Genomic DNA, 17,579 nt, shown 5'->3' with positions numbered 1-17,579 from the left:
TTTCAATTAACTCTCTGACTGCTGGATTTTAGTTACAATGTTCAATACTTTATTGCTTATTCCTAATGTTTTATTCATTCGTGGGATGTGGGCATCGCTGGCAAGGCCAGCATTTATTACCCATCCCTAACTGCCCTTGAGAAGGTGGTGGTGAGCTGCCTTCTTGAACTGCCATGATGTGGAGATGCCGGTGATGGACTGGGGTTGGCAAATGTAAAGAATCTTACAACACCAGGTTATAGTCCAACAAATTTATTTGAAAATCACAAGCTTTCGGAGGCTTTCTCCTTCGTCAGATGAATGTGGAAATGAAATCCTTGAACGTTTCGCATTTATATTCAGAGAACAATACCTGGTGATTACAGATAATCTTTCCAACTGCCCGTTGTCGAGGCAATCAAAGTGTTCAGACAGACGGGTGTTACCTACAGGACCACCGAATATACAAACGGCCAGAACACAAAACAGAGAGAGGGAGAAACATTCTAAAGGAAGAGAAAGACAGAAAATGACCCGTTGTATTAAAAAGATATCTTTTATTCGCTGGTGGGGTTAGGAGTAGCGTGAATAAAAGTTATCTGTTTTTAATACAACGGGTCATTTTCTGTCTTTCTCTTCCTTTAGAATGTTTCTCCCTCTCTCTCTCTGTTTTGTGTTCTGGCCTTTTGTATATTCGGTGCACCTGTAGGTAACACCTGTCTGTCTGAACACTTTGATTGCCTTGACAACGGGCAGTTGGAAAGATTATCTGTAATCACCAGGTATTGTTCTCTGACTATAAATGCGAAACATTCAAGGATTTCATTTCCACATTCACCTGACGAAGGAGAAAGCCTCCGAAAGCTTGTGATTTTCAAATAAATTTGTTGGACTATAACCTGGTGTTGTAAGATTCTTGAACTGCTGCAGTCCTTGTGGTGAAGGTACGCCCACAGTGCTGGTGGGTAGAGAGTTCCAGGATTTTGACCCAGCGATGATGAAGGAATGGCGATCGATTTCCAAGTCAGGATGGTTTTTTAAAATTCGTTCATGGGATGTGGGTGTCGCTGGCAAGGCCAGCATTTATTGCCCATCCCTAATTGCCCTTGAGAAGGTGGTGGTGAGCCACCTTCTTGAACCGCTGCAGTCCGTGTGGTGAAGGTTCTCCCACAGAGCTGTTCGGAAGGGAGTTCCAGGATTTTGACCCAGTGATGATGAAGGAACGGTGATATGTTTCCAAGTTGGGATGGTGTATGACTTGGAGGGGAATGTGCAGGTGGTGATGTTCCCATGTGCCTGCTGCCCTTGTCCTTCTAGGTGGTAGAGGTCGCGGGTTTGGGAGGTGCTGTTGAAGAAGCCTTGGCGAGTTGCTGCAGTGCATTCTGTGGATGGTACACACTGCAGCCACAGTGCTCCAGTGGTGAAGGGAGTGAATGTTTGGATGGGGTGCCAATCAAGCAGGCTGCTTTGTCCTGGATGGTGTCGAGCTTCTTGAGTGTTGTTGGAGCTGCACTCATCCAGGCAAGTGGAGAGTATTCCATCACACTCCTGACTTGTGCCTTGTAGAGGCTTTGGGGAGTCAGGAGGAGAGTCACTCGCTGCAGAATACCCAGCCTCTGACCTGCTCTTGTAGCCACAGTATTTATGTGGCTGGTCCAGTTAAGTTTCTGGTCAATGGTGACCCCCAGGATGTTGATGGTGGGGGATTCGGCGATGGTAATGCCGTTGAATGTCAAGGGGAGGTGGTTGGACTCTCTCTTGTTGGACATGGTCATTGCCTGGCACTTGTCTGGCGCGAATGTTACTTGCCACTTATCAGCCCAAGCCTGGGTGTTGTCCAGGACTTGCTGCATGAGGGCACGGACTGTTTCATTATCTGAGGGGTTGCGAATGGAACTGAACACTGTGCAATCATCAGCGAACATCCCCATTTCTGACCTTATGATGGAGGGAAGGTCATTGATGAAGCAGCTGAAGATGGTTGGGCCTAGGACACTGCCCTGATGAATTCCTGCAGCAATGTCCTGGGGCTGAGATGATTGGCCTCCAACAACCACTACCATCTTCCTTTGTGCTAGGTATGACTCCAGCCACCGGAGAGTTTCCCCCGATTCCCATTGAGTTCAATTTTACTAGGGCTCTTTGGTGCCACACTCGGTCAAATGCTGCCTTCATGTCAAGGGCAGTCACTCTCACCTCACTTCTGGAATTCAGCTCTTCTGTCCATGTTTGGACCAAGGCTGTAATGAGGTCTGGAGCCGATTTGTCCTGTCAGAACCCAAACTGAGCATCGGTGAGCAGGTTATTTGTGAGTAAGTGCCACTTGATAGCACTGTCGACGACACCTTCTGTCACTTTGCTGATGATTGAGAGTAGGCTGATGAGGCGTTAATTGGCCAGATTGGATTTGTCCTGCTTTTTGTGGACAGGACATACCTGGGTAATTTCCACATTGTTCGGGTAGATGCCAGTGTTGTAGCTGTACTGGAACAGTTTGGCTAGAGGCGCAGCTAGTTCTGGAGCACAAGTCTTCAGCACTACAGCCGGGATGTTGTCGGGGCCCATAGCCTTTGCTGTGTCCAGTGCACTCAGCCGTTTCTTGATATCACGTGGAGTGAATTGAATTGGCTGAAGACTGGCTTCTGTGATGGTGGGGATATTGGGAGGAGGCCGAGATGGATCATCCACTCGGCACTTCTGGCTGAAAATGGTTGCAAACGCTTCAGCCTTGTCTTTTGCACTCATGTGCTGGACTCCGCCATCATTGAAGATGGGGATGTTTACAGAGCCTCCTCCTCCTGTTAGTTGTTTAATTGTCCACCACCATTCACGATTGGATGTGGCAGGACTGCAGAGCTTTTATTTGATCCGTTGGTTGTGGAATCGCTTAGCTCTGTCTATAGCATGTTGCTTCTGCTGTTCAGCATGCATGTAGTTCTGAGTTGTAGCTTCACCAGGTTGGCACCTCATTTTTAGGTACGCCTGGTGCTGTTCCTGGCATGCTCTTCCACACTCCTCATTGAATCAGGGTTGATCCCCTGGCTTGTTGATAAAGGTAGGGTGAGGAATATGCCAGGCCACGAGGTTACAGATTGTGCTGGAATACAATTCTGCTGCTGCTGACGGCCCACAGCACCTCATGGATGCCCAGTTTTGAGCTGCTAGATCTGTTCTGAATCTATCCCATTTAGCACGGTGGTAGTGCCACACAACACGTTGGATGGTGTCCTCAGTGCAAAGACGAGACTTCATCTCCACGAGGACTGTGCGGCGGTCACTCCTACCAATACTGTCACGGAGAGATGCATCTGCGACAGGTAGATTGGTGAGGACGAGGTCAGGTAGGTTTTTCCCTCGTGTTGGTTCGCTCACCAACTGCTGCAGGCCCAGTCTGGCAGCTGTGTCCTTCAGGACTCGGCCAGCTCGGTCAGTAGTGGTGCTATCGAGCCACTCTTGGTGATAGACATTGAAGTCCCCCACCCAGAGTACATTCTGTGCCCTTGCTACCCTCAGTGCTTCCTCCAAGTGGTGCTCTACATGGAGGAGGACTGATTCCTCAGCTGAGGGAGGATGGTAGGTGGTAATCAGCAGGTGTTCCCTTGCCCATGTTTGACCTGATGCCATTAGATTTTTTGGGGTCCAGAGTCAATGTTGAGGACTCCCAGGACCACTCCCTCCTGACTGTATATCACTGTACCGCCACCTCTGGTTGGTCTGTCCTGCTGGTGGGACAGGACATGCCCAGGGATGGTGATGGAAGAGTCTGGGACATTGGCTGAAAGGTATGATTCTGAGAGTATGGCTATGTCAGGCTGTTGCTTGACCAGTCTGTGGGACAGTTCTCCCAATTTTGGCACAAGTCCCCAGATATTCATGAGGAAGACTTTGCAGGTTTGACTGGGCTTGGTTTGCCTTTGTCGTGGCCGGTGCCTAGTGGTCCGATGCCGGGTGGTCCGTCCGGTTTTATTCTTATGACTTTTTTTTGCGAGATTGTACAACTGAGTGGCTTGCCAGGCCATTTCAGAGGGCAATTAAGAATCAACCACATTGCTGTGGGTCTGGAGTCACATTTTGGTCAGACCGGGTAAGGACAGCAGGTTTCCTTCCCTGAAGGACATTAGTGAACCATTAGGTGTGTGACTTGGATGGCATGTGCAGGTGGTGGTGTTCCCATGTGCCTGCTGCCCTTGTCCATCCTACAACTCATCCGCTTCATCCTGGATCACAATGTCTTCACCTTCAATAACCAGTTCTTTACCCAAACACACGGAACAGCCATGGGGACCAAATTCGCACCCCAATACGCCAACATTTTCATGCACAAGTTCGAGCACGACTTCTTCACTGCACAGGACCTCCAACCAACACTATACACCAGATACATCGACGACATTTTCTTCCTATGGACCCACGGCGAAGAATCACTGAAGAGACTACACGATAACATCAACAAGTTCCATCCCACCATCAAACTCACCATGGACTACTCCTCAGAATCGGTTTCTTTCTTGGACACACAAATCTCCATCAAAGACGGGCACCTCAGCACCTCACTCTACCGCAAGCCCACGGACAACCTCACGATGCTCCACTTTTCCAGCTTCCACCCCAACCACGTCAAAGAGGCCATCCCCTATGGACAGGCCCTACGAATACACAGGATCTGCTCAGACGAGGAGGAACGCGATGGACACCTACAGACGCTGAAAGACGCCCTCGTAAGAACGGGATATGACGCTCGACTTGTCGATCGACAGTTCCGACGGGCCACAGCGAAGAATCGCATAGACCTCCTCAGAAGACAAACACGGGACGCAACCAACAGAGTACCCTTCGTCGTCCAGTACTTCCCTGGAGCGGAGAAACTACACCATGTTCTCTGCAGCCTTCAACATGTCATCGATGACGACGAACACCTCGCTAAGGCCATCCCCACGCCTCCACTGCTCGCCTTTAAACAGCCACCCAACCTCAAACAGACCATCGTTCGCAGCAAGTTACCCAGTTTTCAGGAGAACAGCGTCCACGACACCACACAACCCTGCCACGGCAACCTCTGCAAGACATGCCAGATCATCGACACGGATACCACCATCACACGAGAGGACACCACCCACCAGGTACATGGTTCATACTCCTGTGACTCGGCCAACGTTGTTTACCTCATACGTTGCAGGAAAGGATGCCCCGGAGCATGGTACATTGGCGAGACCATGCAGACGCTGCGACAACGGATGAACGGACACCGCGCAACAATCGCCAAACAGGAGGGTTCCCTCCCAGTCGGGGAACACTTTAGCAGTCAAGGACATTCAGCCACCGATCTTCGGGTAAGCGTTCTCCAAGGCGGCCTTCGAGACACACGACAACGCAAAATCGTCGAGCAGAAGTTGATAGCCAAGTTCCGCACCCATGAGGACGGCCTCAACCGGGATCTTGGGTTCATGTCACGCTACACGTAACCCCACCAGCAAAAAGGGGGAAAAAATTTATATGTTTTTTAAAATTCTCTCTCTCTCTCTCTGCCATTTTAAGTTTCTTTCTGCCTGCCTGTGTAAAAGACACAATGTATATCGAGTGTACTGGGACGTGCTGTTCTCCGTGACTGGCCTGTTTGAATAACAACGACACCTTTTGATTGGTGTGATGCTGTCCCAACATCGTATAAGATATGCGATTTGAGAACCTTTTCATTCAATCATCTGACGAAGGAGATAATCTCCGAAAGCTTGTGATTTTAAAATAAATTTGTTGGACTATAACCTGGTGTTGTAAGATTCCTTACATTTGTCCACCCCAGTCCATCACCGGCATCTCCACATCTTGTCCTTCTAGGTGGCAGAGGTCACGGGTTTAAGAGATACTGTCGAAGAAGCCTTGGCGAGTTGCTGCAGAGCATCCTGTGGATGGTACACACTGCAACCACGGTGCGCCGGTGGTGGAAAGAGTGGGGTGCCAATCAAGCGGGCTGCTTTGTCCTGGATGATGTCAAGCTTCTTGAGTGTTATTGGAGTTGCACTCATTCAGGCAAGTGGAGAGTATTCCATTACACTCCTGACTTGTGCCTTGTAGATGGTGGAATGGCTTTGGGGAGTCGGGAGGTGAGTCACTCACCACAGAATACCCAGCCTCTGACCTGCTCTTGTAGCCACAGTATTTATGTGGCTGGTCCAGTCAAGTTTCTGGTCAATGGTGATCCCCAGGATGTTGATGGTGGGGGATTCTTAATAATCTTTAAAGATATGTTTTCAATACATTCTTTGAGACATTGCACAGTGTAACATGTTTTTGTCGTGAGCATTTCAGATCCGGACTAAACACCACTTTGGTTCAAATTACAGAATTGGCTGTCATAATAATTGCATTAAAATGACGTGAAAGTAAAATTATTTTTGGTACTTTTTCCTGACTTGGATTTATGATCCACAAACTGTGTAGGCTCGAGGAGGATGCCAGGGCACCATTTGGATGGTGTAGTCTGTTCTATTATCATTTCACACTTCCAAAACTTAAATGGGAAAGAAAGTTCAGTGGCTGTACTTTTTACTCACAGTTCCCTGTTGGGGATCCAGTGCTGTGACACTAGTGTTTCTGGATCGTCAGACAACAAAAATTTAGCATTTCAGCCAAAAGCCACATGACCGATTTTTCTTACCTGGGTGTCTGAAGTGCCTTCTGCCTAACCTAACCAGCCTGTGTTTCTGTGTTTAGGTCATTTTAATAGGCTTTGTGCCTGCAAGTTGGAGATGAAAGACAACCTTTGTTGGAGGCCTCACATTTCTTTGAACTTATTATGTGCAAAGCTACTGCTGGCAGAAAACAGCCACAGTAATAAGCACTGGATGTAACTAAGCTTCCAGAATTCCAGTGTAAACAGAAATACATATGTTCAGTCTTACTCTTCAGAATCATGACACATCCAGAAACAACAAATTTAAAATCTCATTTACTTTGCTGTACTATAATGTAGTACATTGCAAACTTTTGCAGTGTTCCATTATTACTGACACTGCATTACTTTACCTGCATACACAGAGGCATTAAAGGATGAATAAAAGAAAAAAAGTTAAGCAGCACAGTGTATCACAGTACCCATGTACAAAGCCAAGGCAGAGAGTGGTAGAAGTTTGAATCCCAATACCACTGAAAGAAAGATAGATTTGCATTTAGATAGCATCTTTCATGACCTCAGGATGTCCCAAAGTGCTTTGCAGCTTTAATGAAGTACTTTTGAAGTGTAGTCACAGTTGTAATGTAGGAAATGCGGCAGCCAATTTGCGCACAGCGAGGTCCCACAGACAGCAATGTGATAAAAAAAACAGATTATCTAGTCATTAAGTGATGTTGGTTGAGATATAAATATTGGCCAAAACACCAGGGAGAACTCACCTGCTCTTCTTCGAATAGTGCCTTGGGATCTTTTACATCCACCTGAGAGGGCAGACGAGACCTCGGTTTAACGTCTCATCTGAAAGACGGCACGTCCGACAATGCAGCACTCCCTCAGTACTGCACTGGAGTGTCAACCTAAATTTTGTGCTCAAGTCTCTGGAGTGGGTCTTGAACCCACAACCTTCTGACTCAGAGGCAAGCGTGCTACCCACTGAGCCACGGCTGAACTCCTGAGCTCAGCTGCATGGCTTTTGAGAAAGGCCTAGTCATGGCCAGGTACCTCACTAAGCAGGAAGTTATCTCAGGGCTGTTGTCATGTGGCATGGGAGCAAATTGGCAGCAAATGTTTGTGATCTCGGAAAGAAAGATATATATATATATATATAAATATTTTGTGTTATTATTCACTGCTAAAGCAAACTGTATGATATTTGGAGTAACATTATCCTTATTCGTTGCATTTTTTGCCTGGAAATTGACCATGACACATGTATATATATATTTTTGAGATTTAATGGCTCATTCTAACTTTCGTGGTGGTGGAAAACAGGCAGTAGCAGACTGGCTGCCCACTATACGCCCCGACAAATTTTCCTTTCCATTGGTATGATTTCCTTCATCTGTGTTTATGTTGTGACCTACTGAGAGTATTCCAAAAATGACTAGAAAGATTTACAGCAGATTGCAAAACATGCATAAAACACAAGTATTAAAGTGAATGTGTGAAACAATTTATCTATGATCCCAACTGGCACCTATGCCAAGTGCTGCAGCATTTCTAACAGACAAGGTTTTTATTCATTTCCTTCTTCACAGGACTCTGGTGATGCATCTTCAGATTTCTGCCATTGTCTGAAACAAAGTAATATATTTTATTCCCTTTTCTGCATCAGGTGAAACAAAGATATACCCAATTGCTAAACATGTTCTTAAAAATTAAAAATCAAAATTGATTCATTAGCATGATGTGTACAATAACCAACATTTCTATGTAGCAAAGACTACAAAATTTGGTTTAAAAAAAGTCACTAAGCCATCTTTGGGTGAATATGTGCTCATGCACCTGGCATGCACTAGTATTCGGACTGTCCACAATTTAACATCTTAATCTGCGTGGGTCCAATTGTATTATAACTGCCTCTGTGGTCATTAGAAATTCGATTCTACAGAATGGAACAAATCGGAGGGTCTTCACTGCCTAAGAATCCTGCGTTTTTCAGAATTTTTTTTTAAGTGTTGACTGCTTTTAATAAAGTATAATTATATTCAGTGACTGCCTCAATAGGAACACACATCTGTCTCTCTGGTATTCATAGTCTGTAAAATCTACCAGATTTGGGTCATTAGGCACAGATAAGATCTGAGTGAATTCATTTCCCATCTTCAGTTTGCTCATTGCTGAGAGTTCAGTACTGGTACATCACAAATAAAGGGGCGATTAACCCTTAAAGATAAAATTAAATGCCTTTCACATGTCACTAAAAAGCAGGGCAGGGCAAACAGGAACAAAAACCTGGCACAGTATACTTCATGGGTGCACTGGCAAAGCACTTCCATAAGACAGGATGAAAATGGAATTGTCCATATGGTCAATCACAACATTTTTAGGCAAAATCATTTCAAATAACTTTTGATTTTTGTAAGCATAGTAAATCCTCTAAAAACTTTGAATTTTCTTGTAATGAGTTTCAATAAAAATCACCTTATGTTCACCAATAGGAGCTTTGTCTAAAGTTTTCTTAGATCCTTAGCTCGGTACTTTGAAAAGATACATAGAACTTTTAAAAACTTTTTAATTAAAGGCCAGGGGTGTATCAATAATGCCCTTTTCACCTATTTTATTCAGCAAACAAGTTGTCTTGTCAGGGAATTATTATAGTGCTATGGCAGATGCAGTGCTGCTTTGACACTTTAAAAACGTCAAATTGAGATGGTTGTGGACCGGCTGTAAGTCAGGCAACACGTCTCTGAGCAGCCATTTTAGATTTTAGAAAAGGGACAGAAATCCATTTTAGAACTAGACCACCATGACTTATCTATAAAATCTTCCTTTTGTGAACCCCAAAGTGTCAGCCTTGGATCAGTGGTAGCTCCCTTGCCTCTGAGTCAGAAGGTTGTGAGAACAAGTCCCACTCCAGAGAATTGAACATATTATCTAGGCTGGCACTTCAGTTCAGTACGGCAGGATTGCTACACTGTCAGAAGTGCTGCTTTCTGGATGAGATGTAGAACCAAAGCCCTGTCTACCCTCTCTGGTGCTTATAAAAGATCCTGTGGCACTATTTGAAGAGCAGAGGAGTTCTCTTGGTGTCCTGGCCAACATTTATCCCTCAACCATCACCAGATTGTCTAATCATGTATTTCATTGCTGTTTGTGGGCCCTTGCTGTATGCAAAGTGGCTACTGTGTTTCTTTAAATTAAAATGATCACTGTTTAAAAAGTACTTATTAGCTGTGAAATGCTTTTGGACATCCTGGGGTTGTGAAAGGTGCTATTATATAAATGCAAGTTTTTTTTCTCATAAACAGAACAATTACAGATTAAGTCCCTTTGACGGTTGTGAGTTCTTTAGGAACATAGGAACAGGAGTAGGCCAATCAGCCCCTCGTGCCTGCTGCGCCATTTGATAAGATCATGGCTGATCTGTGATCTAACTCCATATACCTGACTTTGGCCCATATCCCTTAATACCTTTGGTTGCCAAAAAGCTTTCTATCTCAGATTCAAATTTAGCAATTGAGCTAGTATCAATTGCCATTTGTGGAAGAAATATCACACTTGCTTTTGTTCTTACCGTTTCCGTTTATAAACCCAAGTTTGGCCAACTGCCATAATAACCACTAAGGCGATAGCTTTGCAGATGATGAGCGGAAAAAAGTTTAACAGATCATAGGTGAGTGCTGGAACAATAAGAAAATAGTAATGATGTAAAGGTGAACAAATTTTCCGTGAAAACATTTTAAATTTTGAGGGTTAGCATGGTTTACAACCCTTCACAAGTTTTGATGAATAACATCGAGTGCCATTTCTGCTTCCATGTAGGACATGTTTTAAGGTAGAATCTGCACAAATTATTTAATCTCCCATTCATCATCCCACCCAACTCCGTAGGGTGGGAGGGGAGTGTAATCTCTAGCCCTGCGAAGTGCCTTATTGAATTAAACTGTTCCAAAAAAAACTGCTGAAGTAATGGAGGAAGATAGACAGAAATGGAGATAAGGGAGACAGAAGTGAAAAAGATGGAATTGGCTTAGCCCAACAACTCCCAGAAGTACAAGAGAGACTGGGAATTGCATATGTTGTTTAATCATGATTCTGCTTGACCTAAGAGCAATTTAATCATGCATGGACCACTCGCTAGTACGTGATACGTCATCTGGACACCCCTGCTGTCGGGCATTCTTAAAGGTGATGTGATTTTTGAAACAATTCCACCAATATATTCATTTCACTGTGAATGAGTTATGATTTATATTTCCACATATGCAGACATACGAAAACGAAGGAAAGGAAAAGACCAGCTGGTCCATTGAGCTTGTCCTATATTGTCAATGTGTATTCTGGACACCGTGATCCTCATCTGCCCCCCCCTCCCAGACACCAGGCACACAATATCCTGAGAGAGACAGAGAACCAAAAAAAAACCTTATTTAGAAGAAAAAACATATCACCAACTTCCACAAAGTATTCTATTTTGGATATTTATGCCTGAACTATTCGTTGCAGGAATAATTTAACTTTTAATTATTGACTCTCTCAATGGCTCAGTAGGTGAATCCAGCAACTACCTGAGTCACACAGGCCTGGAAAGTTGCAGATTCAATCCGTGGTCCATGCTGAGTTAACTGATCTGAGTGGGCTTAATGACCAGGGAAGGGAAAAAACTGTCCAGAGTTCAGCTCCTAATTCCCTCTCCTCTGGTCCTTAACCCCTCATAACACCTCTGCTGCTGCTGACCTGCTATACTACTCCCTCGCACCTGTCTTCAAAGCCCTCATTCCCACCAAATCAGTCACTGTCTCTCATCATAGTCATTCCACCGATAACGTCCCCATCGTTGCTCCCTCAAGTCAGAGGACTGTAATCTTGAGCGTACCTGACACACAACTGGTCGGATCATTCATCACATCTGGTTTGACCACATGACGCAGTAATGTGCCTTGCTCTCCTCAGCCAAAATTTCCTACTACTCCAGGATCTTCCTGGGGGGCATGGACAATCCAAAGCTCCTCTTCTACACGGCCAACTTACTCTTCAAATCTCTATTCTCTGCCTCTCTATCCTTACTTCCAACATCAAGGGAAGAACTCATGGATTTCTTTGTTCCCAAGATTGAGACCAACTATTCAGCTTCCTATGCTGCTACTTTCCATTCCTTTCATTCCTGCTTCTGATCTTCTCCCAGCCTCCAGCCCTGATTCCTCATCACACTGGGTTTACTCCTCCATCTCCCCATGCCTTGTCCAAGCTCAGATCTTCCAATGAGATCCACCTTAAACAGTGGGTGATGCTCCGCGGTCTGAATATATTTAAGCTATTTGGAAGAAGAGTAGAGGATGAGCAGGAATGGTTGGATGCCAGGGAAGTGAGGCTCCCACTCAAACCAAACTGCTGTTCCCAACAGAACCAGTGCTCCGGAACGATCTGCTCCTCCGACTCAATTGATTCACACTCTGCTCATGTTATGTTTCTGTAGCTGGTGCTATCGTACATTCTTGATATAAAAAGATTTATTCCTCTATCATTCAAACTTGCACTTTAAAAACTAGTCTTAAGCTAAGAAAAATAAAAATAAAATGTACCCATAGATCATAGAGAATGCAACATATTTTTACATTCCAATCGAAATATCGGTGATTGATAGCATAACAAATGAAGATGTGAGACTAGACAAGACATGACATTTCTCATATACAGAAATGTTAACTGAAAGCACAGATACCTGAGTGACTGACAGCAATATTGTATTAATATGTGGAACTGGAAGGTGTGTATTTTTTTAATGTACTAGTAAAATGAATGTAACTCACCATGAACTTGCACATTTATCGAACCCGTTGCAATGATCTGTGACGACAAATATGTAATAGCACAGCAGTAGTAAACTCCAGCATCTTCATTTTGGAGGTTGGAGAGAGTAAGTCTAAAATCACGTTTGTCTGCTGCCACTGTTTGGTTTCTGAAATTGTCTCCGTTTATTGCCAATGACTGGCTACAGTTTTCATTATCCTTTGTCCAAAATACTGTGAGTGTGTTATTCAAATGTTCATCAAATTTCACAATACACTGAAGCTTTAGGGAACCTCCTCTTAGTCCTTCCATTTTGGAATTGGGAACAATCATCTTGAATTCTTAGGATTCAAAAATAAAACTATTTGTGATCATAAGATTAAATAATTTGCATTTTTTGTGTCTGAGAACATGAGGTTAATGTAACACAGACTAAGTATTGGAGACATCACCCTCAATTATTGAATTTAACTACTTATATTTCTATAGCGTCTCTCACATAGAAAATGTCTCAGAGTACTTGTCAGTGAAGAGGGGAGGACAAAGGGGAAAACAGAAGCTGGGGAGGAATGAAATCTCAGTCAAAGAGGATGGTTTACGAGGGTGTTCGAAAGAAGGGAGGTAGCGAGGTGGAGGGTTTTGGGGAAGGAGTTCCAGAAGACAGGGACAGTGTGGCTGAAAGAATGGCTGCTGATGCTGAAGCAGAGGAATTGGGGAATGAGGAATAATCCAGTCAGAGGAGCTTAGGTCATATACAGGGACGTTCAGCTGGAGGAAATCACAGACATAAGGTGGGGCAAAGCCATTGAGGATTTGGAAATGAGATTGTGGATCTTATAATCAGACTGCTAGGGCATGAGAAGACAGTGGGGCATTGTAAGGATGGTGGCGATTGGAGTGCAGGAATTCATCAGGGAGAGGACATGGGTCGCAGTGTTCTGAATAAGTTACAGTTAGTGCAGGGTGGAGGTTAGGAAGCTAGCAAGGAGAACACTGGAGCAGACAAGTCTCAAGGTGATAAAGGCATCGATTAGGGTCTCAGCAGTGGTGTGGAGATGTAGAGAAGGAAGCAGGCAATGTTTCAGAGGTACTTGTGGTCATGAATCTGATAAGGTTAACAAAGCTGGAGCAGGATGCCAAGGCTAATTTAAGTGTGACTCATCTAGTTGTGGAGTATATTTACATTTCAGTGTTTATTTTTATAAACATTTATAACTTTGATAATGGTGCTATAGGTTTGGAAATTCAACAGTTCACGAGTGTTTACCAGTTACCGAATAATCTATGATAATAGCTTTAATTACCTTTTAAAGGGAACTGATTTTAAATAAGAACTTCCGGTATTAAATGACCTAGATAATCATTATAAACATTAAAGGTGCTAAATCACTCCACCTACTCATAAATACAAATACAGGCATCTCAATTTGACTTTGTAAGGATATCTCACATCTTAAACTAAATTAGTATATGACCATTGCTTTGGTACAGCATACACCATGTAAAAGTTGCCAGAGCTACTATACCTATCATATTAATTTCACAGATGCATCACATGTGATCTGAACTCCATTTATAGAAGAATGCACAGGAGATAAACCACTTATACAGCTGCTGTCAGCTATCAGCTAAATGGAGAAATACAGGCTCCTCCATCGCCAACAAAGTTCTTAAACATGGACACCTCTGCACTGGTGGTTACATAGCAGATATGTGCAGTAGACATACATGGTTCATAGAGTTTCAGATATGACTGGACTGAAAGCTTTTAGCTTAGTTTGTATTGTACCTTATATTCTTGGTTGACGATTGCAACAATAATTGCCAAGTATTTAAAGGATTTTTTTTGAGAGTAGATTTTTAGTAATACAGTGCTACATTATTACGCTTTAAAACCAGCTTAAAATGATACCTTGTTATGCCCAATGTTTTCACACTTACCAATCACCAAAACTGTTATCATGTGACCCATCACTGTGGCTGGACTGTAGCTGGGAAGCTGGCCCTGACACTGATAAACTCCACCGTGGTTAATGTGAACAGGAGAAATCCGAAGGGAAGAAGTCATTGTACCGGACCCAAAGCGTGAGATGTGTGTGGTCCGATTGACAAATTCAATCAGCTGAGGTAGCAACGTGCAACCTTTTGATGTCTGCTTACACCAATTTAATTCTGGTTTAGAGGAACTCTTCTCACAGTAGTTAGCATTGCATAAGAGAGAAAACACACTACCTTCCACTGCATAGATTGTGGATTTTGAATAAGAGAGTTTTAGTTGACACCTGATTTGATTGTACCCTAAAATTGACAAAAAAAAATAAAAATGACTATATATTTATTGGATACTTCATGAAATATAAATTGTTGGGTGAAGGTTAATTAGTTGTAATGTTTTTTATATACTGCTTAGGTCTATAAAAAAAAGTTTCCATAACTAAATATGGTAGAAGCTGTTGAGGACGGTGTACTTTGATTTTCTACTGGAAAATATTGGTAGTCCAACCATCTTGTGCATTTTAAATACAGATCTTTTTCATTGGTTAATTGTCAAGTAATAGAGTTCTTTGAGGAAATAATGGAGCAAATTGATAAAGAAAATGCAACGGATGCCGTGGATATGGATTTTCAAAAGGCGCTCGATAAAGTAAGAGGTTTGCTAATACAATTAATGCACGTAGTATTGAAGGGATTGAGGCAGCAAGGATTAAGAGTTGGCTAAAAGACAGAAAACAAAGAGTAGTGGTTAATGGATATTTTTAAGACTGGAGATATATAAACAATGGTGTCCCCCTGGGTCAGTACTCTTCTCAATATATATGCATGATCTGGACTTGGGTATAGGGGCACAATGAAAACATTTGCAGCCCACACAAAAATAGTGTGATTAACCATGAAGAGGACTGTAAGCAACTTCAGAAAGACACAGATGAGATCATGCATTGGGCAGATAGATCTGAAATGAAAATTAATGCAGAGAAATGTGACATATTTTGGGAAGATGAATAAGGAGAGGAAATATACACTCTATGGCAAAACTTTAAAAGGAGTAGAGGAGCAGAGAGACATAGGGATTCAGAGGCACAAATCTTTAAAAGTGGGAGAACAAGTTGATAAAGCTGTTAAAATGGATGAGAGATCTTAGGTTTTATAGAAAGAGGTGTAGAGTACAAAAGCAAAGAAGTAATGCTAAAGATATACAAGTTGTCGATTAGTCTACATTTAGAATGTACTACCCAGTTTTGGATACGTTACTATAGGAACAAATGTCAAGATCTTGGAGATGGTGCACAAGAGTTTCATTAAAATGATACCAAAGATGAGAATCTTTAGTTATGAAGGGAGACTAGAGAAACTGGGGCTCTTTACAATAGGACAGAAAAAGGTTCAGAGCAGATCTGCTGATGGTAAAAATTATGCAAGGTTTTGATAAGATAAATAGGGAAAAATTACTTCCAGAGGTTGGCGAGTGTGTAATAAAAGGGCATAAATTTAAGATCAGCACCAAAGGAAGGGGTTAGTAACATTTTTTAATGCAGAAGGTTGTTAGGAAATTGAATGTCCTTTAGAAGCAGAATTCATAATAGGGAAGTGGATACATTTTTGAAAAAGAACATTTTAAGAGGGTACAGGGAAAAGGAAAGGGATAAGACCAGTTGTATAGCTCTTTCAGAAAGCCAGTACAAGTGCAATGGGCCAAATGGCCTCTTTCTGTGCTATAAAATTCTATGATTCTACAACTTAGTTCAGCTGCTTTGTGAGTTACACTTCAGTGGAACACAAATTTTGATTCAACTTTTCATAAAGTAGTTTTGTTATAAATTCAGACTGATCATATTCAGAAGGAGGGGTGAACACAAAATTAATCAGTTGTAATATTTTCTACACACCTATAAAATATGAGATAACAATCAATTAGTTTTCATGAATCATTCATACAACATAATTCTACACAAATACTTGTGTGCCACAAAACAAGGCCTTTACCGTGTATTAGCAAAGATTATTCTAACGTCAAACAGAAGGGCAGAAGTTACAATGTGGAGCAAATGCAAGCACGGACATGAAGGGTCAAACGGCCTCCTTCTATGTTGAAAATTTTATGATTCTATAGTTGTGGTAACAAACTATTTGTAAAAATCTCTTTCATACTGCTTGGAGTTTAAAAAAAAGTTACTGACAATTGTAAAAAGTTCCAACCTTGTACTGTGGACATCCACCAAACGATTAATAAAAATGACCTTTGAAGAGGCGCCATTACGTGTCTAGGACGTTGATGGATCATCTCAAGCTGCATTCAAAGTACCACTTTCAATATAAACTTTTTAAAGCAAATGTTGTATCCGCTAAAGCAACGCTCATGAGCCCTGTAGGTTTTTTTTTTCCCCAAACTGAATGGCGGAACAAAGCATGTCACACAGTATTTCACTGCTCATTAGCTGTTAGCAGGAAGTGGTCTGTTTAAAAAAAATGTACCAATAAACCAAAATATATTTGCATCATCAGTAGGTGGCACTGAATGTGCTATTTCCATAACTACAGTAGGTTTTCCTCTTAAATTTTAATATCCTTCAGAAAGAGGTTGAAGGTTATCATCTTTTTAATTGCTTTAAAATTACAATTCTTGCAAAACGATTCTCTGAGTTATACAGACTGGAGCTAAAAAGCAGCCGACTGTTAAAATATCTCTCTAGTGCCATTCACTCCAAAGATGCTTAAGGTGGGGATCAGCTTTATGGCATGTGAGATTGTGGAGTTCACCTCTGGTCTTTTTCTTTAAATCCTAGTGTTGCAATTGAAAATTAGGGCAAGTGTAGGGTATCAGTACATATGCCACAAGTTGAAATTTACCTCTACTGCAAAATTTTCAGCACCTCCTTAATGTTTGACACAAGGGCAAATCTGTGTGGCAGGATGGCTGGCACTGGTGCAGTAGGCGAAACTATGGGCCAGGAAATCAAGTAGAGATCCTTATCACCAAATCCCGAGCTGAATCACACAATGTTGAATCTTATAACTGGCCTTTTACACTAGCCTAAAGTGCACTTGTATATTCATAAGCTTAATTTTATTATAACGTGTGCAAATTACACTACGATGATGCTGGGCACAATTTCCCGATATAAAATGGGCAGTAAAGGACTTGAATTCTTAAAAGCTAAATTGCAGAACTTTTCATTCCTGCAACCTATATTTTTAA

General features: G+C 42.5%; 1 protein-coding gene across 1 annotated transcript; it reads right to left on the bottom strand.

Annotated features, from left to right (window-relative positions):
* Positions 1–6,924: 6,924 nt before the first annotated feature.
* On the bottom strand, positions 6,925–16,759 carry LOC137299769 (uncharacterized). Its single transcript, XM_067968713.1, has 5 exons — positions 16,580–16,759; positions 14,324–14,680; positions 12,403–12,723; positions 10,167–10,272; positions 6,925–8,223 (listed from the first exon to the last, which is right to left on the bottom strand). Exons 1-5 carry the CDS (start codon positions 16,674–16,676, stop codon positions 8,166–8,168), a joined length of 939 nt encoding a protein of 312 aa, XP_067824814.1. The 5' UTR covers positions 16,677–16,759; the 3' UTR covers positions 6,925–8,165.
* Between the last annotated feature and the right edge of the window lie 820 nt (positions 16,760–17,579).

The sequence above is a fragment of the Heptranchias perlo genome, chromosome 29, assembly GCF_035084215.1.
Source record: "Heptranchias perlo isolate sHepPer1 chromosome 29, sHepPer1.hap1, whole genome shotgun sequence".
Taxonomy (NCBI): domain Eukaryota; kingdom Metazoa; phylum Chordata; class Chondrichthyes; order Hexanchiformes; family Hexanchidae; genus Heptranchias; species Heptranchias perlo.
Note: the sequence above shows the minus strand (reverse complement) of the source record. Positions and strands in the feature narration are given on the sequence as shown.